Source organism: Chenopodium quinoa, unplaced genomic scaffold (genome assembly GCF_001683475.1).
Source record: "Chenopodium quinoa cultivar QQ74 unplaced genomic scaffold, ASM168347v1, whole genome shotgun sequence".
Taxonomy (NCBI): Eukaryota; Viridiplantae; Streptophyta; class Magnoliopsida; order Caryophyllales; family Amaranthaceae; genus Chenopodium; species Chenopodium quinoa.
In genome coordinates this window covers 1,389,407-1,411,085 of record NW_018743292.1, presented here as the reverse complement: position 1 = coordinate 1,411,085, position 21,679 = coordinate 1,389,407, and the positions used below count along the sequence as shown (strand labels likewise).

Genomic DNA, 21,679 nt, shown 5'->3' with positions numbered 1-21,679 from the left:
TCAAACACTCACGCGTAAGAAATCCAATCACAAGTTAACTTATACAGAGAAGCTTATACATAATTTCCTACTCCAATATTCACCCTGAGAGTGAGCAAAACCAACCAGCAAAAGCTCACTATTCAGCCATCTTTAAAGCTACTAAAGTGCCAGTAAATCATGGAGTTAGTCTGAAGTAGAATTGTAGAACACAAAATCTTGGTAAACCTATTGTTCCAAACACTTTATGAGCTGCAGCCAGCCAAGAGTATAGTAATATCTCAAATACGAACCTAATAGCACCATAAACCTACCAACTATACAAAGTACTAAAATGAAGTAAAAGTCATCAAGATCGAACATCACGAGCTACCAAATGATGATATCTTAGCCTCATAATCCTTCCTCACTAACCTAAAGCTCTGAACTACAGAAAAATAAAAACTACAAACTGTACATAATCCAGAGGGTATGCCGATTAACACAAAGGCCATCACACAGCTAATTTGCTATCCAACTTTATCCTACTCTCCCTGACACCCACAAGCACTATTAACCAGCCAAGAATGATTTGCCGCTTGGCTATTTAAGGCCAAGAGAAGATCCAATCTGCCATAAAAAGACGAGAAATAGGACATATACATCTTCTATCCAGGTAGTTGAATTCTCGACTCCCTCGTTATGCTCAAACTATCAGATGGCTAGTGCACATTGTGGAGCCTGGTCACTGGACATGCTGCTACCCCATTGCTGGTTCGACTGACCTTCCCCAGTTCTAGTTCCTCCTGAACCGTTGGAGATGTCAGCACGTTCTTCATGGGCCTCATGCGAATGGGACCCTCCCGCATCTGATTGTACACAGAAATTTTCCGAAGATCAAAAGAGAATAAAGGCAACATCCTGAAACTATCCAATGAAGATCAGAAGGGTAAATCAAAACCTGATGATTTATTTTTCTCATCAGCAGAGTGGCTAGAACCTTCAGCTTCACCCTTCTTTGCAAAACGTCCTCCTGTACCTCTAGCCCTTCTCAAAGCATGTTGGTGGCGAGACTCATGGAGATATGGCTACAGAAAAGGGGGGGAAAAACCACATTAAGGATGCAACGCATTTAGAAGTCACAAAAGACAATTAGATATGAAGTCTACATGGATCAAGCATGCAGCTACCTTTCTGATTTTGATAAGTTTCCTTTCCAGCTCAGCTTTAGCACGGACCTGCCTCCGTCTCAAGATTCCATGATACTGCTTAGCATTAACATAAACAGGTTCTTGTGCCATCTCAAGAGGTAGAGGCATCCTAGGTTGATGCATCCCATAAAACTGGGGAGGAACCTAATCGTATCATATATTAAAGAAAAGATTTAGTCACACAGGTACACAGCATTACCCAGAGCCCAAAAACAAACAGCATATCTAATTCTTAAAATTAACGCCAAACAGATAACAATGTTTTGAACGATTGACAGCTGAAAGCATTTAAAGTTGACAGATGAAAGAAACCTCTAACATGGGAACCCTGTTAAACTGTAAACACAATCGCAAACACAACTGTCCTAGCTAGCTTTATCAACATTATACAACTGTATAACATCCAATCCACGTTAATTTAGAGGTACCCCCTCCCCCTCCCCTCTTAAAACAATTACTACTGTAATAAAAGAATGGAGAGCTGTCGAGTTGAAGGTGGATAAAGCACATTACCATAGATAAAACTCATCCAAGATCATCAATCGGGAAGATAATATTACACTCAAATTCCCCTAGAAAAAGAACACTTTTTCCTTTTATTTTGAAAATCCTATAAATCCTAAAACTTCCAATTTTCACAAGTTGTAAGATTAAGGCAATTATCATAAACTTTAGGCTAACCACAAGCACTAAGACAAAGTGATGCTAGGACAGAACCTTAAGACATAAATCCAATCAGTATTCAGTAGTCTGGAGAACGCCACAACCCTGATAATCTTGTCAATAGAGCCATTCCAATAGCAGAATAAGCTATTTTAATGCTTAAGTCTGCCAGCAAATAGTCATTTCAAAAAATAGATTTAGACAGGTTAAATTATAGACTTATTGCTTTAAGAAAAATAATGCAAAAGTGTGCCGAAGCCTAGAGACTGTCAGTTCTCAAAAAACAAGCAAGCTTCAGCGATGTTCAATTATTTTCTTTATTAAAGGCAATTGACATTTTGAAAGTGACTACTTGTCATAAATGAAAGCTTAAAGGAGGTCTATCATGACCATTTATAAAATAAAATAAATAAATAAAAGTATATGTAACTGAGAGGTGACTTCCAAGAGCGGGGAAAAAACGGAGTTAGACAATTTAAAATCCTACTTACTCAGTGGTTAATTACACAGGAGAATCTCCTCCGCGGACATGTTAAGTAGGATATGTATTGAGTCTCCTATTTCTGCTCCTATGCGTAAATGTCACAAATCTGCAAGCATTCATTTATTTAAAGGTTCCAAGTCCAAAGCTGTGTGGAGCTAACTGGAGTTATGTCACTGTGTGTGGCCGTGTGGTTCTAAATGAGCTTATGAGACTGCTAGAGAGTGGAAAGTGGTTTCAGAAAGGACTATATACTGCTTGCAGTGAGAATGTCATTAAGCTAAATGCAGAATTATTCTAGCTGAAGAACCGCAATTGAAGAAGTTTCTCATGCACAGAGAACAGACGCAGAAGAGCAGCAGTCATTTCAGAAAGTGATTACCAGGTAGCGAAAGCCATTTGAACATCAAGTGAATTTGATGGCCAAGATATAAGTATGAAGAAGAGGGTGGTCAGTTACTCAGTGTCACTACTCTAGGGATCATCTGTGTAGTAGCTGCTAGTTCTTGGGGCATAATGAGATGTTGCAGAGAGAATAATGTGGTAAGATGGTAGTTTAATGGGCTTCAGAACAAATTGGTCTAATTAAAAGGGGAAAAAAAAAGGTGATACTTTCACATCATAGAGCTTCACATGGGAATAACAAACATACACCAGACAATAGGCAGAGACACTAGACAACAAGTTAAATTAACAACACAGCTATTAATTAATTTCTATGCATCCCTTTTCCTTTGACAATGATTTTGACCTCAAAGCAAATCACAAATTATAAGTAATCGTAGGTTATTAAGGACATGAAAAACTCCTAGTGCACTCCCCACTTCCCTTATGACAAGATTTCTCCAGTTACGAAAATATAAAATTATAAAGTGACCTACCAAGGGCTGAGATCCATAGGCAGCCATCATTCCTCCATAGTAGAGATCAGGATAAGGAGTTGACGCGCAGGCCTGCATATAGCAGTATAGCATTACAAAAATAGTTGGTTGTATAATCATAACTGCACTAATCATCATTGGCAAGTCTAGCAGAGTCAACAAAAAATGACATGTATCACTTACAATTGAGTGACCAACAAGTTCTAGCTGTGGATGCTGTGAATAGTAATCTGCACTTCCGAGAGACATACCAGACTCACCATATTGTGATTTCTGAAGTTCGTGCCCACAGCTACCGTCTGAGGCAGGAAAAATAAACTGATCAGCATTGTGAAGAGAATCACATATTGGTTCCTTATTAAAGCAAAAAGGCAAATAGAGGATGAGATACTTCTTCCAATCATGGAGCACTACTTTATGAACATGCTAATATGTTGGCATAATGATACTCCCTCCGTCCCTAAAAATAAGCCACATATAATTGAGGGTACAGCTAAGGAATTGGATAGAATTATCATAATCATCCTTATTGAAAATTTTTGCATTATTACCACGCCATAGAGCCCATAAAGTATTCTTTTATTTAAGTTATCATCAGTTAAGACTAATATGGACAAGTTGTAAGCTTTGATCGACAAAATTTAAAAAGTGGACTATTATTAAAAGACAATCCAAAGTAGAAATGTGGCCTTAATATCTAGAGAGGGAGGGAGTAATATATGTAGAACAATACCTCGAGGGGTAGAAGTAGAACCTGTAGTTTCTGAGTCTTTGCTGGTCTCTTCTTCATCATCCCCCGCATTTGACAGTGACTGATCATCTTTAGATCCCGACATCTCAACTGGATGGTTTAGCAATGTTGGTTTAGGAACATTTCCAACTGCATCATCAGTAAAAGGCAATGGACCATATCCAGCCCCTCGCCACCACTGATCAGAACAAGCTGCTGATGGTGGAGTATTAGTGTGGGAACTAGGCTCGGGTTGGCTTGCCAAAATAGATTTTGATGGCATGCTTCAGTTACACACTTAAAAAGGCATCAATCTCAGATGTTCAACTTTGAACCTGCAATGTGTTTAACCTAGATCAGCCTAGAGATTCTGCAAAAATAGCATCACAGAACCAATCATGTGATTTTAAGATTGGAAAAATACAAGTCAAATCCTTAAGCTAAAAATTTTGAGCAAAAATCCTGTTTTCCAACTTTAAATTCTTCCAGTTACTGAAATAATCTACATAGTTATTCACTCCCTCTCAATCTTACGTGTGTATTTCTATGAATCTTAGGATCTAGGCCTATCACCTTTCCTCGTGTTAGCCTTACATACTACGAATTATATGCTTTTCTCTAATTATCATTTTTTTTATCACTTGTATTAACAATAGTCATCTCCTCTTAATATAGTTTTCCTGACACAACCTATCTACTAATCAAGAACAAGATCTCAAGCTCTCGGAGATATAAGAATATTAATTACCTAAAAGACTATATCCATTCCTATCACCTCTGGCATTGAATTCTCAAAACTAATGAGTTCACCGACTTCAAGTACTATGGAGAGGCTTAAACCAGCTTCACAATCTATAAGCTCACTTTGGGCTTGACATAGGAATCAGCCTAGTTCCAAACCTATTTGGAGCCATCAAATATTATAGATCTTCAAGTGACAAAAAACACATATCATCCCCTTCCAACACTTCAATTGAATTACACCATCTACCAAAAAACTAAATGCATGAAGCTGAAATACCCTTTTTCCTGGGCAGCTAAGTATGACGGGACGGTTCGTTATCTACTAGATCAAATGACACATATCTTAGCAATCGCCCGTCTTAACCCCTTTCCAATAGAAAATTGACAAAGATTTATGTCACCTTCGACACTATCTACATTGCGATAACTCGATCTCTGTATATGACTCGGAGACTTTCTTCAATCAATATCTATCTCTCAAGGTTGCTAAGTATTCAGGTTACTTAACATGCAGAGTGGCCCAGAATTTGGCAGCCTTCAACAATTTGCAGCTGAGATACCATAATTCACTCATAATGTCAAGCAAAATAAATGCAACATTTATCAAACTAAGACCTTTTAAAATTAAATCATAATTTCAATATTCAATCCAAAACAATTTAAACAAAATCTCCAATTGACAAACTAAAACCCACCAAAATTCCCCAAATTATCACAATCCAATCCCCAAGCTCAATCAACGATGAAAATCAAACAAACAGAATCAAAAACAATTAATACAGAATCCTCAGAACAATTAAAACTTATAGATATCGACATGCAGAAACCCTAACAACTCAAAATAAAATTACCCAACAAAACTTCGAAAAAACCCAAAATTCACATCAAATTATAAACACAAACACCAATTAAAACCTTAAAAAAGACGCTCACAACTCAACAAATTCAAATCAGACCAATCGGAATAGAAAAAAGATACTTACTTGGAAGAAAAATTCTCGCTTGGTGAAACGAAAGGGAATTAACAATAAGAACCCTAAAATTTTGAGAATTTCGAAAAATTGGGGGAAACTTTCAATTGAATATATCAAAATTAATTTGAAATTCCACCCAAAAATCAAATTGTAAAAATTTAATTTTGGGTACTTTTTGTTTTTTAATTTTCTCTCTCTAAATTATAATTTTTTTTCTCCTCCAATCTTGTGAAGAAGGAAGTCGTAGCAAAGTCTTTTCGTTGGGTAGTTTTTTTTGTTTTTTGTTTTTTGTTTTTTGAAAAAAAATTAAAAAAAAATTGAGAGGAGGAAAATAAACGGGACGACAGCGCAACAGAAGAAGAATGGTATAAGGACGACACGTTGAAGTGTTCCAGTGCTCTCGTGTTCCTTCACTATACCTCTTCACTCTTACTACTCCCCCCTTTAGCCGCCACTAGTTTTCTCTCTTTTTATTAGAAAAAAAATAAAAAAATTCTTACATTTGTCAATTTTGAAATTTTGGGATATTATAAATTTACTACAGTAGAACATAGTAAGGGCTTAAGGGGTGAGCAAATCGAGTACCCGGTTAAAATTTTAGGATCCGAACTCAAATTAGTTGAGACCGGTCCTAAAATTCGGAATTGGAATTGAAATGGTACCATTGGGTTTAAAAATTGAGGAATTGGAATTGGTTCCACCGGGTACCGGTTTCGGTTCTGGGTACCCACTTATATACATACTTGCTAATATAAAATACAAATTATAATTTATTTTTTTTGGTTTATTTTCATTTTTAGCGTTTTATACTTATATTTTTATATGCATTAACCTATTTTATTTATGTTAGATAGTAATATTATTTATTTTTATTTTACTAATTAGATACATTCAACATATTTTTGTTTTTTAAATATATTTAGTTCAATATATGTTGGGTAACCGGTTACCCAACTGGTTCCGGTTCCAAAAAATCGAGAATTGGAATTGAAACCGGTTACAACCGGGTCCTTAATTTATTACCGGGTCCAATTCCGATTCCAGACCCGCCGGTTTCGGTTCCAATTCCGGGTATCTGAAATTTTTGTTCACCCCTAACTAAGGATGTCAATGGGTCGAATTCGGATCGGATTATGTAAAATCTAACTCCGAACCTACAAGATGTCGGATTTTTAATCTTCCTCCGCCTCCCACTCCGACATCCAACTCCGATCCGAATTGAATTTCCAGCATCCGACTCCGACCCAATTCGACTCCGACTCCGACTTTAAATTTAATTTTGACCCTATTGTCAATAACAACCCATATGTAATCAACTTCAAAGACCTATAAATTCATGAAGTGAATAATAAAATATATATAAGTACATAGAAAAGTCGAAGTCGGATCGGATAAGTCGGATTCTAAGTAGACTCCAACTCCGACCCTCCTCCGACTCGGAGTCGGATTTTTTAAACAAAGTCGAATTTGGATTATTATTTCTCGGATTCGGTTCGGATTTTTTTCTTTGGATCGGATCGGACTAGGGGCATATTCAAACTAGATTGTCATCCCCACCCCTAACATACCCATGTTAATGCTAGACCTGGTATTAGAGTATTGGGTGGATTGGGTTATGGTCGGTGTACATGATCACGTCATTAACTGAAGGGTCAAAAGAGAGTCATATTTTACTAGGTCAAAGTGGGTCGAGTCAATGGGATCTTTTAAAATGTGTGTGTGTTAATGCTAGACTTGGTATTGGGATATTGGTTGGATTTAGTTATGATAAGTGTATGTCATTAACTAAAGGGTAAGATTAAAAAAGGATCATATTTTATTGGGTCAAAATGGGTCGGATTGATGCGGGTAGTCTAGCTATAACAGGTTGATAATGGGCGGCTAATAAAGGAGCAGATAAAATTGAAAACAGAGATAGATAGATAAAACTGAGTACTTGTAAATACTAAATTATGCATGCAGTAATTATTTTTTTTTAGTGCGGGACTATTTTCCAGGCTACATTTTGGCTCTATCTAATACAAACCCCTTTTACCTCGACCCAAACTCTATAGTCTATACCAATTGCGTTACCATGTCCTAACTAGGCCTAGTTAATGTAAGAGGTTTGTTCGCTAAATTTGAGTATTTGAGTTTTGGAGAATTGTAGTATACAAATAAATTGAAAACAAGTTTAAGTTTTGTGTTTAACATGCTCCCAGAGTCTAAAGGCATTAGACTAATATTAGAACAATATTGACGTATATTTCAATGATTAAAACTTAAAACTCGAAATACATAATCTGATTGTCTTTATAGGTGGCAAGTGATAATATTTCATTAATTAGTAGGAGTATTCCGATAATTTTAACAACAATTCATTTATTTTATCGTGAGATTCCACTAATTTTGACCAAAATTAGCGTTAAAACGTAAAAATAGCAATACAAATATAAAATTTTCATGACAATAGTGATAACTCCACGAAATCAATGTATTGTATATTTGTATTACTCATGTCCCCAAAGTAACACTATCAAGTAAATCGATTTGTGTAGTTGTGTACTTATGTTTAGCATTCAACTTTACGAAAAAGACTTGTTCTCTTCAATTTATTTTAAATACTTATTACTTATTCCTTAATAAATTCATATTAGATCAGATTCGAATTTTTATTTATCATTTACTTATTGTTAAATATCGTTAATTGCGTATTAAAAAAACTATGAAAATTACATATTCGAAAAATTCATAATGAGACAAATCTAACAAGATCTATTTTGATAATATTTTTCTTTATAGATTAGTGTTAAAATGCGGTCAAAATTTAGTCAAATTATTAAATCAGATCAGACTATACCAGATTATAAAAATTAGATCAGACCAGATCTCCTTGTTTCAGGTGAAGAGAATAAGTCCAAAATGTTGTAGTTGAATATAGATACAATAAGAAAAATGGTCATATTCAGCTATTTGAAATTAGTGGATTGATGAACTATATTGACTCAATCCACTGCTAAAGATCAAAATTATTTGTTTAGAAATGACAACAGTTCTCATCAATTGACCAAAAATATAAAAATGGATATAAAATCCATGAACTAGTACCAGTAGTATATACATTTACTCAAACCTCAAAACCTAACCTCAGGAATATTTGCATAGGCTTCTAGAGTTCTAGGAAAATGTGTTGCTATGTAAGAGTAAGAGCAGCTTTTGGGAGTCCAAGAAGATACCAAGTCCAAAATTTAAGGCCCATTTACCAATACACATTGTCTGCAAGCATAGGACTTGATATGCTCGTTCACTTGGGATAATGCTATGAAGAAGTTTTATGTACAATAGTCAATCTAAGACATTCAAATCTTTGTTAATCTTCGGTTGATCATTTCTTTATGAAGTGATATGTTGAAGGGTTCAAACAAGGTGGAGCCGTGAAAAACAATACTTGTAATAAGTAATACGTGATAATAAAAACTGATATACGTAAGAAATTATAAAATTATGGGTAAAATGGTTTTGATTCTTAAATTCGATCTTTACAACGACATAGTATCGAGGGTTTGAATCCCTCTCTAGTAGTCTAGTCTCAAACTCAATTAATTTACTTTGTTGATCTAAAATACGAAGTGATGGAAGGTGTGCTTAGTTATTAACTCTTTTAAATAAGTAAAGTTTGGCTTTGTGAGATATCCATGCTAGAAACTAGAAAAGAAGATTATATGAGTTGAAAATTCAAAGAGAAAGAGATTTTTCATTTATATATACACATATTATATCACATGATCTCATTAAATGCAACAAGTATAATGGCATCTAATTGTTACTCCGTATTTTTTTAGACAAAGAAAAAAAAAAAAAAAACTTCTTAACTTAAAATAAAAATATATATATAAAATAAATAAATCATAAAAGCTAGATAGATGGATTATATTACATGTCAAATTTGTATTGTGTAATGTTGTTATTTCCTTAATTTCAAAATAAAATTAAAAAATCTCCTATTTGACCGGCATATTAGCTAATTCGAAACGTTGATATCAATATGAATGAATTATAAACCGCTGATATATATTTAGAAACCACACATTAAGACGATTATGATCTACATGACTATACACTCCATATATTTAATATTATTTATAAGCGCTAATAAAGGTCAAATAAAGTACGGAGTAGTAGTGTTTGTAAATAGTACGGAGTATAAAACTTTAAATTGAAACAATTATTTTGAAACAACTAATAATTTTTTCCCCGAGTGAGTATATGAGATTAACTTTTGCCAACCCTAGTAAGAACAAACAAATACCCCAAAAGAAAAAACACATGGAAGGAGGGAAAACTGAAGAAGTGCTGCCCAAACTTTAATTACTACAGTAGTTAAGCTAGTAATGGGGTTTTGACTCAAAAGCCAAAGTATTACTAGAAGGAGCAAAGAGAACCTCGGATTCTAGAAAAGCTTTGATGAGTTTCCTGTGACACATACTTCATTTAATTTAATTTAATTAACTCAAATTTATTTTAAAGAAAAAGAAGCATTTGCTTTGATATATATATATATATATATATATATATATATATATATATATATATATATATATATATATTCACGTACATTATATCATTGGAATTATAAAAGGAATTCATCAACTTTAGCAAAAAGACACCAATCCAAATGCAATATATTTTTTAATTGATTCCTTCCTATGAATTTTTTTTGTCAACCCTCATTCCGAGAAGCCACTTACATTTTTTTTAACTTAATTTATGTTTATTTGTGACAATCAAGTGTACTTTTACACGAATTAACAGTAATTAATCTGTATGTAATTACTTCACGTAAACTTCCTTGATTTGATTATGAAAAAAAGGATTCCCTACTTTTATAGTTTTATATATGTTTTGTATCCTTATCTAATTGATAATAGTTATAAGTCTTGGTTTACATACCATGCACACTCAAGTTTTATACAGTATAGACTAAGAATTTGCAACTAATACCTTATATCACTTAAATTAGTATCTAGCTAGCATTAACAAGTATTTGTGCATAACAATAGTTCGTTAATCGTCAAAACCCTACAAACGTTCATTTGTGTTCGAATCATTTCATATTGAAGAAGATATAAATTAAATACAATACTGATTGAGTCTAATCTATAGCAGATAGTAGAGGAGAGTTATTCCGCCTTTGCTGATAAGTTTTGGGGAACATAATTTGTTTGTAACGGGACCAATCGTGCCCCCCTTCTTCTTGGGTTGTTTACCTGCACCAATTCATGTCCCCTCCCCCCTCCCCCCTCCCCCCTTTTTTTTAATACCTCCATATTTAACGAAAAAAATATGAAACTCAGTCTCTGGAACATTTCGGTGTCGCAAATAATTTGCTAATGGTAAGCATAAAATCCTAATTAGTACTAATTATATATGTTGTAATGGATAAATTAAGACTTATGGTGGTTTTCCTCACAGTTGCTAGTGAAAGTGATCAATATACATATTTAAAGAATCAAAGTGAAACTTTAGCTAATCTTTTGAACTCTTAATATCGAGGACTGAAACATATAAGGCCAACATTAGTTCTTGTAAATTAATTATCTTTGATAGGTCACATATATATTATCGGCCCTAACTTTGAGAATGATTGTGATCTTGGCCTTGGTAATTTGATTTCAAAAGGAAAACAAAAGCAAAAGATGAACTACAAAGATATGTCATTTCCGTACAATAATAAAACATTTTAGTCTCATTTATGCACTCTTTATTAGTAGACATAAATGTAATTAAAAGCATGAGAGAACCCCATTACATAGTTTTAAAAAGGAAATCTTTTCTAGTAGAGGACATCAAAGATATAAACCTAAGAAAAGAAATTATAATTGTCTCACATATCATAAAAGGATTGAAGCTCCTTAATCAAGGCTTATTTGGCCAGGTTTATTGGATAGTTATCTATGATTAAGGGCTTGTTTTATTTTAACTTATTCAATTCCCACTTCTATTATAGTAGACAAACTAAGCTAATAAGATAAGTCTAGACCAAAGGAGTTATACTCCGTGTATAGATAAAAAGTAGAATAATAAATTAAGTTGCGTTGAATTGAATTGAATTAAATTGATGTAGAATAATACTAAGCCGAGCTTAACTATAATTTGAAAATTAGTCCAAAAGTGCAGGGCCTTGTATATCGACTTTATAGAATAATATTAAGCCGAGCTTCACTTGATGTCTACAAACCCTCGTTACAAATAACCTAAACTAAAGCCATACTTGTATATCAACATATTGTATCATACAATCACAAGAGGAATTCTAAAGGGATATTGTTATGTATATATGTATGTGTTGGTACATAACAAGGGTATAATGGTAAGTTAGTATAACAATAAAAGGTGATGAGACCACATTTAATCACTTTAATTCTCAAATTTTAGTATACCACTGTAGTCATTTAATTAAGTACCTTTACAACCATTTATAATACATTACACTACTAATATCACGATTTCACAACCGAATAATACATATGTTAGCTTCAAAAGTATACCATTATAACAATCTTTAGAATCATTATAATTATTTATAGACTATAATATTATTCTACTATCAATGATACATTTCACGATGCAGTGATACCAGTACAACTTTTAAAATATTTACGAATTTGCCTTGTTACGAATATGTAACAACAAATACATAACTATATTACATTACTACTTCCTCTCACACGATTTGACAAACAAAAGAAGAAATACTAGTACTCTATATTTACATTAGTACCAGAATTGGCAGGCAACTGCCTAGTTAAAAGGAATCTAAGGCAAGGAAACTCATGTCATAATCAAAAAGTTATTCACTTGATCAGTGAACATTGCCTCCCCTTAAAAACACAAGTTAATTTTCTGAACATATGCAAAGAGTGGAACTCCAAATTTATTGCCAGTTAATGTCACTCTGCTGCTTACCCTGCATACAATCAGGAAATTCACCCCCTTATCTTCAACACATAATACTTCCTCCATTATTTTAATATTGCACCACTTGCTTTTAAAGAAAGTTTCACTAATATTGCACCATTTCTATTTTAGGACAAAAATTATCTCTGTTAACACTGTAAATACCCAACATACCCTTACTTTTTCACACTTATTATTTAGTCTATGTTACATCACGTGGACACTTTTGTATTTTTACCTTTATTATCTCTCTTCTTTTTTCCTTCTACCAAATTTATTGTGCCCAACTTGTATGGTGCAATAATAAAAAAACGGAGGAAGTATAGAATAATATAAAAACATATTTATGTATAAATATAAATAATAATTAAAACGTAAAAAGTAAATCACAATTTTTTGTATGTGGCTGGCCACACTGTGTGGCTAGTCATCACGGAGGTTACTTTGTTAGTGTATATGAATTACTCAATTAATATTATATGGGTTACTTAGTGTTACATGGGTTACTTCGTTAGTGATATAGGGATTACTCGATCAGTGTTATAAGAATTATTTTATTCTTTAACAAACGATCACATTATGTGGTCAGTCACATATAAGACATTGAAAATAAATAAAAATAAAATTGGTTGATTTGAGCGGAAAAAAGGAGGGTATTTCTTGAGATTCCCTACTAACAAGGACAATGATCACAACCCGCACGAGCCACTCTCTTCTTTGGATTCCCTTCTAATTGATGGCTATCTCTGACTCAGACACCACCCTACTTAATTATTATAATATCAAACCATATTATATAATTGTGATACATATAAAAACTTTATATTATCACATTATCTTTATGTATTATGTATTGTACTATATCTAATTATGGAGTGGAGTAGTTCATAATATCAAGACCAATTATTCATGTCTATTATGTTTATGTCCCACGCGTTAATTAAAGTATAATGGAATTATTCTAATTTTTTCCCCTTTTCCTTCCCCCAACTACCCCCATGGAAATAAAAATAGGGAAAGATTGTATATTATATATTTATATGCCGGTTATATGGAATACATGATCTTTACAAATCATGTTGTTTTATTTTGATAATTTGAAATATCTTACTTATATGATCATTTCTTTACGGATTAATAATACGCGCAATATATACCTAATTTAATATTCCCTCGTCGAGGTATGGATCAACTTGATACCTACACATGTTAACTAAACTATTGTTCTCTCAACTGCATATGATGATTTAATGCAAATCTGACGGTCACAATCAAATCTAAACTTAACTTTTTTAATTGTTGATTAATCAACCATGAAAGAATTGGTTGGTTCATTAGTTGAGTCATTACTCTTTCTTGTGGACCATATTTAAACCTTCCATATAGATAAAAAAAAATAAAAAAATGCAATCAACTCGTGTGGGGATCGACTTAAAGCTGTGAAATGAAATTGATACGTATGTGCTGATGAATTGAGCACACAAAAGTGGAATTTCTTGACTTGGTTACTTTTTGTGGAATGTGGAAGCCTTTTTTATTATTGATCAAAAAAGACAATAGAATTAACATAGAATATAAAATATTGAAACATTCATGATAGAATTTAATTCAATTTATATATTGCAAAATTGCATGGTAGACCAATTTACATTCATAATTTTGCCAATTTATCATCATTTCCTTTGTATTTGAACTTGACTAATCATTTCAAAATAATAATTATTGGATTCTTATTTTAACATCATATTTTCGACATAACAGTAAAATTTCATTTTAAAATAAGTTCAGCAGATTTTTACACAACCGAAATGATTAGTTGATTACTACTCAAATAAACAGACCATAGAACGCTTAATTTGTTACCAAAAAACAGCCTAATTACGAGTCATACATAGAGATAAAAGTGGTAATTAAGGGATAATTACGACCATTAATAGGTGTAATTTGTGGTACTAGTATCTTTTTAATGAATTGGCATCATTTGGTACCAAAGTTAGCTTTATTATTGCCCAATATATTCAAAAATAATATTCCACCAACCAAATTGGACTGCTATATCAAAGTAAAGCAGGAAAATAAAAAAGGAAATACATAATAAGATTTTAATTAATTAGAAGCATACATATTTAATAACGCGTATGGGCGGCACAAAGAAAATTCAAAAGCATTTTGCTTTCTTTGATTTGACCACATTATATAGAAATTAACTGAAAAAAATATACAATTTCACACCATAAAAATTAAAAATTTATACAGTAAGATAAGATTCCTTCTTTTTCATCACCAGGAAATAATTCTACTAAAAACCAAAATATGATTACCAAACAAACCTCATGCTTGATTTATCATTTGGTCAGTGAGATTGTGACCTCTTTCACCATTAACTTATATTTCCAAAAAAAAAAAAAAAAAAAAAAAACCAACTATAAAATGTTAATAAAAACTTCCCAACATTTTTTTTAATAAAAAAAACCCTTTACCTAAAAGGGTTTTACTAAAAACCTCATTCACACTATTGATCTTAAAAAAAAAAAACCTAATAACTAATTAAAAATAAAACACGGTAAATATGCTATTAGTTATAATTTGAAATTTTTTTGATTTTGAAAAAAAAGGGGGAAAATTCAAACCTTGATATCTCTGATAGGAGTAGCAAACATGAAGAATTTGTCTAAATCAGGATGAGCAAAAAAAGTGATTGGCCTCCTTTTTTGAAACAAACAAGTACTATTTCTTGGCTTCTTTGGTGCTGGTGGACAAGTTGTTATCTCTGGTATCTTATACTTCTCTGATTTTGGTGTTGTGCACAAATCACCACCACCATTCGATGAGCTATTATTATTACTTTTGTTGTTGATTCTTTGATGTTCATCTTCTTCGTTGTCGAAACACGAAAGCGATTCGACACGATTATTTTCCTTTGATTTCTTGGGTGGTTTTTGGCTATGTAGCAATGATAGTTGCTCCTTCTTGTATATGCTCCTTGTGATAATCTTCCTTGTTGTTGGTGTTGATTTTTGGGTTCTTCTTCTACTTGTTGTTGGTGCCATTATTTCTGAATGGGTTTTTTTTTTTAGTTTTTGGGAGAAACTGAAACATATACGAATTACATAAATAAGAAAGTAAAAGAAGAAATTAAAATGATTTTTAATAGATATGACATTTTCTTGAAAGATGAGAAATATGACTAGTTCTTTAGGGGACATACCTTTTGTTGTAAACTAAAATTCGTTTATTTTCTCAGAAAATTCTTGATGATGAAGACTTAACATCACCTGTAGAAGCAAAGCTACACTAAAGAAGGGTTTTATGATCAGGACTTTTGTAAGGAGGAGAGAGAAAGAGGAGGCAATAGGAGAGAAAAAAGAGGAGGTGTGAAGAGAGAATTTAGGTTTATACTAGAGTACTAATTTGTCCCTATATTTATCTTTTTATATTTTATTTTTTTTTTTGAGAAAATCTTTTTATATTTATATACAAGTTTTTTTTTTGGGTAATTATCAAATTGGATTTAACCACTTGTACTTTATAATTTTTATAAACCTTGTATTTACTTGTTTAGAGATATTTTTGTCAATATAACTCGATAAATTTATGTGAAATTGTTTCATTGTGAATTTACGGAGTATTATCTATTCAATTGCGATGTTTATTGCAGAGTATTTTTTATCCAAGCTAATTTATTTATTTTTCGGTAGTTATTTTAAGAATAGCTTCTAAAAAGTGGTAAACTAATCCCACCTCAAAGTAGAATTACCTAATTAGTTCATTAATTATTAAGGACATTGCTTAGCTAACTGAATAAAATATGTAGTCCATATAAAGAAATGTTTACCTAATTAGTGGCAGTATTATCGACATTCTGTCACCACAGTCGCTAATCTTCCAGCAATGCCTTTCATTACTGTTTGTATCAACGAAATTAATTGGCAACATTTAAATCTACCTATTACAATTACTTTACCAAAATTACCTTTAATTTTTTGTTAATGAACAATTTTAATAACTAGTAATTTCTAATTATTTATTTTATTTTATTATACAAAGGTTAACATTTTGGAATTATACATCATGTTAACTAAGATGTGTTGAGTGGAAAAGAAAATACATTATACTTCGTATTTTTTTAGGAAAATTTGTCAAAAAAAACCTTTTAAATGGCTCATTCTGCAAGAAAAACCTTTTAAATGATTCTTTGTTTAAAAAAACCACCACGATCACTTTTTTTGTTTGATGAAACCTGGGCTCTCTTTTCCGGCATTAACTCCCAATTTCAGGCGTTGACCCATGAGTTTTCCTACTTGCAGCCTACAGTTGGATAAATTTCCCTCCTTTTTTGTTAGGCTCCCTAATTTTCCTTCTATAAATATTCTAGGGCAAGCCTCCCCAAATCACTCCAACAAAAATTAAGGCAAATCTCCACCCAAATCAAAGCAATTGAAAGGTAAATTAGGGTTCTTCATTTATTTCTTCAACAAATGTAGTGATGAATTCACCATTGTAGCGCTCCATCGTTCTTTTCTTCTCTAATTCTTCGGTTGTGTGTTTTTTGCTCTTCACTAATTCCTCTGTTGTTGCTGGTAAATTTGAAGGTAAAATGGTGAATTGTGCATGTGGCTTTCCTTGTACGAAACGACATTCCTGGACTCATGAAAATCCGGGAAGAAGGTTCGAGGCTTGCAAAAAGTACAACCACGACACTGGAGAACGAGGTTGCAACACGTTCAAATGGCTGGATGAGGAGCAGACGGAGTGGCAGCGTGAAATGATTAATGTTCTACTAGCTGAGAGGCATAGGTTGGAAACCAAGTTGACTATTGTCAAGGCTAGGCTTGCTTGCCTAGAAGATCATAACAATCTTCAAAGGGGAATGCAAAGAGGCTTTGTACCAGAAATGGAAAAGGGGGGTTTAAGCAAGTTGGCATATGTGTTGTTGTTTCTGTGATTGTTAGTGTGGTGTTGATGAAAATGTTTAGTTAGGTAGAATGCTAAGGTTGTGGGATGTTTTGGTAATTAGATTGCTTCCGGTAGTAGATTGCTTAGATTGGTAAGTATGTAGGGGTTTAAGCTAAGTATGTGGGGGGTTTTTGCTAAGTAGAATGTGCTAAATAATTTGTGTATTTTGGACCCTTGTAAATGAAATAAAAATGCAATCTAATTTGGTATCTACTCTTTTTGTGCCATCTTGTTTACTCACTGCATATTTTGATTTCTAAATACTGTCACAAATGTTGAAGCAACAATAACATGCACACAATGTAAGAGAAATTGAAACAATGAAATTGGTTAAAACATACATACCATAACATAAGTTGGTATAAAAAACAAGTAAACCCATTGTTTTTCAAAAGATTAGTTGTCAGAAGCAACTTTAAATACATACAATATAATATATATATATATATATATATATATATATATATATATATATATATATATATCCTTACATTAAAGTTTGATTAACTTGTTCAAAATAAACATCACATATTTCCTGGCATCATTCAATGAGCATGCAGGGTTCCATGTTGGGGTGCAGACAGCGAGATGGAGTGTTGTGAAGCTTGGGTTGATTGACTCAGTTGTTGTGATAAGGTAGCTCCTGCTGCTTGGCCTGTTGCTGCTTGCCCTGCTGCTGCAACTTTCTTTGGTCTTCCAGGTTGCCTCTTTGGCTTATTAATAGGTGGGCTTGGACACTTATTTTTGTAATGCCCCAACCCACCACAATTAGAGCATTTGTTTTGCACCTTTTCCCTCTTGACATTCTTCCTCTCTTTATCTTCTCCAGCTTCGTTCTTTCTCTTCTTACTTGAAGGCTTGCCAGGTAAGATTTTGTGTACATGAGGTAATGGCCTGGGATAAGGAGTGACTTCCCACTGCTGATGAACTGACATTGCTTTAAAAGTTGGAGCATATGCCTTGGTGTAGGTCTCCACATGATAAGCTGGGTGGATGAAGTTCTCAATGTCAAGCCTTCTCAATTGAATACAAGCAAGTGTATGCCAACAAGGAAATCCCATAAGTGTCCATCTGTTGCAGCTACAAGCTTTGGTTTCCAGATTGACAACATAAGTGTCTTCCGAGTCATCAACTTCAAACCCCATTAAATCAGCTTGACTTACTCTCATGCTGGACACTTGTTGTAGACCTTTATGCACCATTTTCAAAACAGTTGGCATGATCACACCAGTGAAAGATTTAAGCCCTTCCTTTTTTGCATAAAACCTTCCCATTACATATCTTCTTACCCACTCCATCAACTGTTGAATAGGCTTGGTTCTAGCTTCTTTGAGAACATTGTTGAAGCTCTCACAACAATTGTTCAAAAGCATACTTGACTTGGAGGAGGAGCTGAATTTATGTCTTGACTAATGAACAGGTGGAATGGCTTGTAAGTAGTTAAAGGCATCTACACTCAACTTTTTGATCTCTTACATATGCTCCTTGAAGTGATGCTATGGCCATACATAACCAAAAGTACACATAAGTCAAAGACATGTCAAATATGTTGCATATATAAGCAAACAAATGTGCTCTTTCCAAAAGTCAAAGACATGTCAAATATGTTGTACCTCTGTGGTTGACCTTGCAGCTTTCCAAAAGTGCTCTTTGTAGACAATCCCAGGGAATTCAAATTTGTTCTTGAAGTCGCTCCAAATGTGCTTGTAGCAGCACCTAGTGTCTGCATCAGGCATAATTGTAGCAAACGCATCCAATAAGCCCTGTGTCATATGTTCAGAGTAAGCAATAAGCATACAATAGGTGAGTTTGGTTTGACAAATGAACTAAGTTGTAAGCAATACAAATACCTTTTGCCTGTCACTCATGTAAGTGAGTTCATCAAATTCATGAACCCAAGTGATAGAGTCTGCAACTGTTGCTATGTCCTTCCTTAGAAACTCCAAAAACCATGTCCAAGTTTCCCCATTTTCTACTTCTACAACTGCCCTTGCTATTGGGAAGATGTTGGTGTTGCCATCTTTCCCCACAGCTGTTAGTAGAATACCTGGATAAGCCCCTTCAAGTGAGCACCATCCAATCCCAAGATTGGTCTACATCCTGCAATGAATCCCTGCTTGCAGGCTTGCAAGCACACATATAACCCCTGGAAAACAGGTTAGGGGTTAAGCACTCCATCTACCTTCACAACAACTGTACTTCCCGGGTTATACTTCAAAATGGTAGTTGTATAATCCCAAACCTTCTTATATTCCAAAGCTGCATCCCCAAAAATCATCTTAAATGCCCTCTTCCTAGCATACCATGCTAAGTAGTAGCCTATTTTTACTCTACGCTCTCTTCTTGCCCTTTTAATGATTGCACCTAGCTTCCATGTAGGGATATCCTTCCAGTAGGGGTGGGACTTTTCAAACCGAACCGTGAAACCGCCCGTTATTGAACCGAACCATCACGGACCGATCCGTTTATAAACCGAAAACCGAACTGAACCGTTCAATATCAAACCGAAACCGAATTGAACCGCTCAATGTCATTCCGTTACGGACCGTAAACCGATAACAAACCAAACTGCGCAAATCCAAACCGAAACGAAACCGAACCGAATGGTTTATAAACCCGTTAATGACCCGAACCGTTTATAAACCGAAACCGTTTAAACCGAAAAAAACCGTTTAAACCGAACCATTTGTAACCCGCTAACCGTTTAAACCGACCCGTTTATGAACCGAAACCGTTTAAATCGCACGTATAAACCGAACCATTATAATCCGCTAACCGTTTAAACTGAACTGCCATAACCCGTTAAACCATTAAAATCGAACTGTTTTCGAATCGCAACCTGTTTAAACTGATCCGATTACAAACTGCTTAACTCAAATTGAATTATTTACAACCTAAATGGCTAAATAGTAAATACAATTAATGTTAATAAATATAGATCTAATCAAACGGCTTAGGTTTATACAAAGGTTTATATCACCTAGATCTAGGCCAACGACATTATTAATATCGTTTTAGATTACTTATTTATTTTAATTACAAGATATATCATTTGTATCATTTTCATTCCAGTAATAATGCTAGTCCACCCAAATTATCTTCATTGTTCCTTGATATTCATGATCATCCAATAACACTCAAAGCCTCAAAGGTGACATAAGATTGGAGATGTATGAGATTGCGTTACACAAGTGGCATAAGCATTAGAATATTACTGTACTAGTCAATAAGGCGTACAATCATTCACATTATCACTTTGTAAAACTTTCTTATACAAGTATTTTGTAAAGGGGAGGACTAAAATGTTTATAAAACACATTTTTTTAGCTTTTCTTATATTAAACCAGATATTAAGTAAAAGAATTTTAATAAATACGGAGGCATCCCAAATCTGTAGCCACAATTATTTCATAACATTACCACAAATCCAGCAGATAAATAGCATTGAAATTAGAGTAATATCAACAAGCAATTAAAAAAAGTCACCATTTTCATTGATTAAAATTCACAATACATATACCAATACATAATGAAACTACTATCACTACTACCCAGATTAGATTTCAGATTTATCAACTGAAACATCATCAAGTTTAGGGTTGCAAAAAATGATACATTATAAGATGAAGGGAGGAGTGAGAATGTGAGTGATTTGGGAGCAGAATCTTGAAGCAGCAGCACAGCACCCAAGAGCAGAGGAAATAGCAGCAACAAGCAGGAACCAGCACACGGAATAATAGATCAGCAACTTATCAGAAGCAAGGAATAATATAAGCAGAAGGGACTCAACAAGAACTTATTTTTGTTTTTCAAAATTGCTCTCAGATTTACGTTTATTGTATCATCACTGAGCAATGGCTGTTTTAACTTAAAACTTGAAAAATGCTGCCAGCAAGTACATATACATTGAAGTCTCAACATAAATGACAAGGGCAACGATGATTCAAGAAAAATTAAAACAGCAAGCATAAGAAACAGCAGCAACAAAACTTATCATAAATTCATAACACAAAAGGCAGCAACACAGCACCTCAAGCTGGCAGGAGGCAGGAACCAGCTCATGCAGGCAACAATATAGGCAATAACAACTCAGCAGAGACAACAACCAAAAGGCAAAAGCACTACCAGCAGGCAGCAGCTCATAA

At 33.6% G+C, this 21,679-nt stretch overlaps 4 protein-coding genes across 9 annotated transcripts; 1 reads left to right on the top strand and 3 right to left on the bottom strand.

Annotated features, from left to right (window-relative positions):
• Positions 1-176: 176 nt before the first annotated feature.
• On the bottom strand, positions 177-6,047 carry LOC110736224 (nuclear transcription factor Y subunit A-1-like). Of its 5 annotated transcripts, XM_021916391.1 has the most exons (8): positions 5,652-6,044; positions 5,070-5,219; positions 3,928-4,259; positions 3,378-3,493; positions 3,195-3,266; positions 1,149-1,313; positions 920-1,046; positions 177-827 (listed from the first exon to the last, which is right to left on the bottom strand). In XM_021916391.1, the coding sequence occupies exons 3-8, from the start codon at positions 4,205-4,207 to the stop codon at positions 673-675; spliced, it is 915 nt and encodes a 304-aa protein (XP_021772083.1). In that variant the 5' UTR covers positions 4,208-4,259; positions 5,070-5,219; positions 5,652-6,044; the 3' UTR covers positions 177-672. The 5 variants fall into 5 exon arrangements, with proteins under 5 accessions (XP_021772083.1, XP_021772085.1, XP_021772082.1 ...); XM_021916393.1 differs by lacking the exon at positions 5,070-5,219 and having other exon boundaries at positions 3,949-4,259; positions 5,652-6,047; XM_021916390.1 differs by lacking the exon at positions 5,070-5,219 and having other exon boundaries at positions 3,928-4,294.
• Positions 6,048-12,195: 6,148 nt separating this feature from the next.
• On the bottom strand, positions 12,196-16,161 carry LOC110736223 (cyclin-dependent protein kinase inhibitor SMR13-like). Of its 2 annotated transcripts, none has more exons than XM_021916388.1 (3): positions 15,787-16,161; positions 15,209-15,633; positions 12,196-12,588 (listed from the first exon to the last, which is right to left on the bottom strand). In XM_021916388.1, the coding sequence occupies exons 2-3, from the start codon at positions 15,626-15,628 to the stop codon at positions 12,556-12,558; spliced, it is 453 nt and encodes a 150-aa protein (XP_021772080.1). In that variant the 5' UTR covers positions 15,629-15,633; positions 15,787-16,161; the 3' UTR covers positions 12,196-12,555. The 2 variants fall into 2 exon arrangements, with proteins under 2 accessions (XP_021772080.1, XP_021772079.1); XM_021916387.1 differs by having other exon boundaries at positions 15,209-15,668; positions 15,787-16,147.
• Positions 16,162-17,175: 1,014 nt separating this feature from the next.
• LOC110737190 lies at positions 17,176-17,523 on the top strand. The gene has a single exon (XM_021917563.1). The coding sequence runs from the start codon at positions 17,176-17,178 to the stop codon at positions 17,521-17,523; it is 348 nt and encodes a 115-aa protein (XP_021773255.1).
• Positions 17,524-18,079: 556 nt separating this feature from the next.
• On the bottom strand, positions 18,080-19,812 carry LOC110737189. The gene is made up of 4 exons (XM_021917562.1): positions 19,717-19,812; positions 19,385-19,627; positions 19,148-19,297; positions 18,080-18,943 (listed from the first exon to the last, which is right to left on the bottom strand). The coding sequence occupies exons 1-4, from the start codon at positions 19,810-19,812 to the stop codon at positions 18,080-18,082; spliced, it is 1,353 nt and encodes a 450-aa protein (XP_021773254.1).
• Between the last annotated feature and the right edge of the window lie 1,867 nt (positions 19,813-21,679).

Coding starts and splice junctions, on each gene's coding strand:
- LOC110737189 (XM_021917562.1), bottom strand. CDS start 19,812: ATGATTTTTGGGGATGCAGCTTTGGAATATAAGAAGGTTTGGGATTAT. Junction 19,298..19,384: donor ACATGAGTGACAGGCAAAAG/GTATTTGTATTG, acceptor CATATGACACAG/GGCTTATTGGATGCGTTTGC. Junction 18,944..19,147: donor CTGCAAGGTCAACCACAGAG/GTACAACATATT, acceptor CCTGTTCATTAG/TCAAGACATAAATTCAGCTC.
- LOC110736224 (XM_021916391.1), bottom strand. CDS start 4,207: ATGCCATCAAAATCTATTTTGGCAAGCCAACCCGAGCCTAGTTCCCAC. Junction 3,494..3,927: donor TTCTACTTCTACCCCTCGAG/GTATTGTTCTAC, acceptor TTCCTGCCTCAG/ACGGTAGCTGTGGGCACGAA. Junction 3,267..3,377: donor AACTTGTTGGTCACTCAATT/GTAAGTGATACA, acceptor TGCTATATGCAG/GCCTGCGCGTCAACTCCTTA.
- LOC110736223 (XM_021916388.1), bottom strand. CDS start 15,628: ATGGCACCAACAACAAGTAGAAGAAGAACCCAAAAATCAACACCAACA. Junction 12,589..15,208: donor CTCCTATCAGAGATATCAAG/GTTTGAATTTTC, acceptor GATTGTATGCAG/GGTAAGCAGCAGAGTGACAT.
- LOC110737190 (XM_021917563.1), top strand. CDS start 17,176: ATGGTGAATTGTGCATGTGGCTTTCCTTGTACGAAACGACATTCCTGG.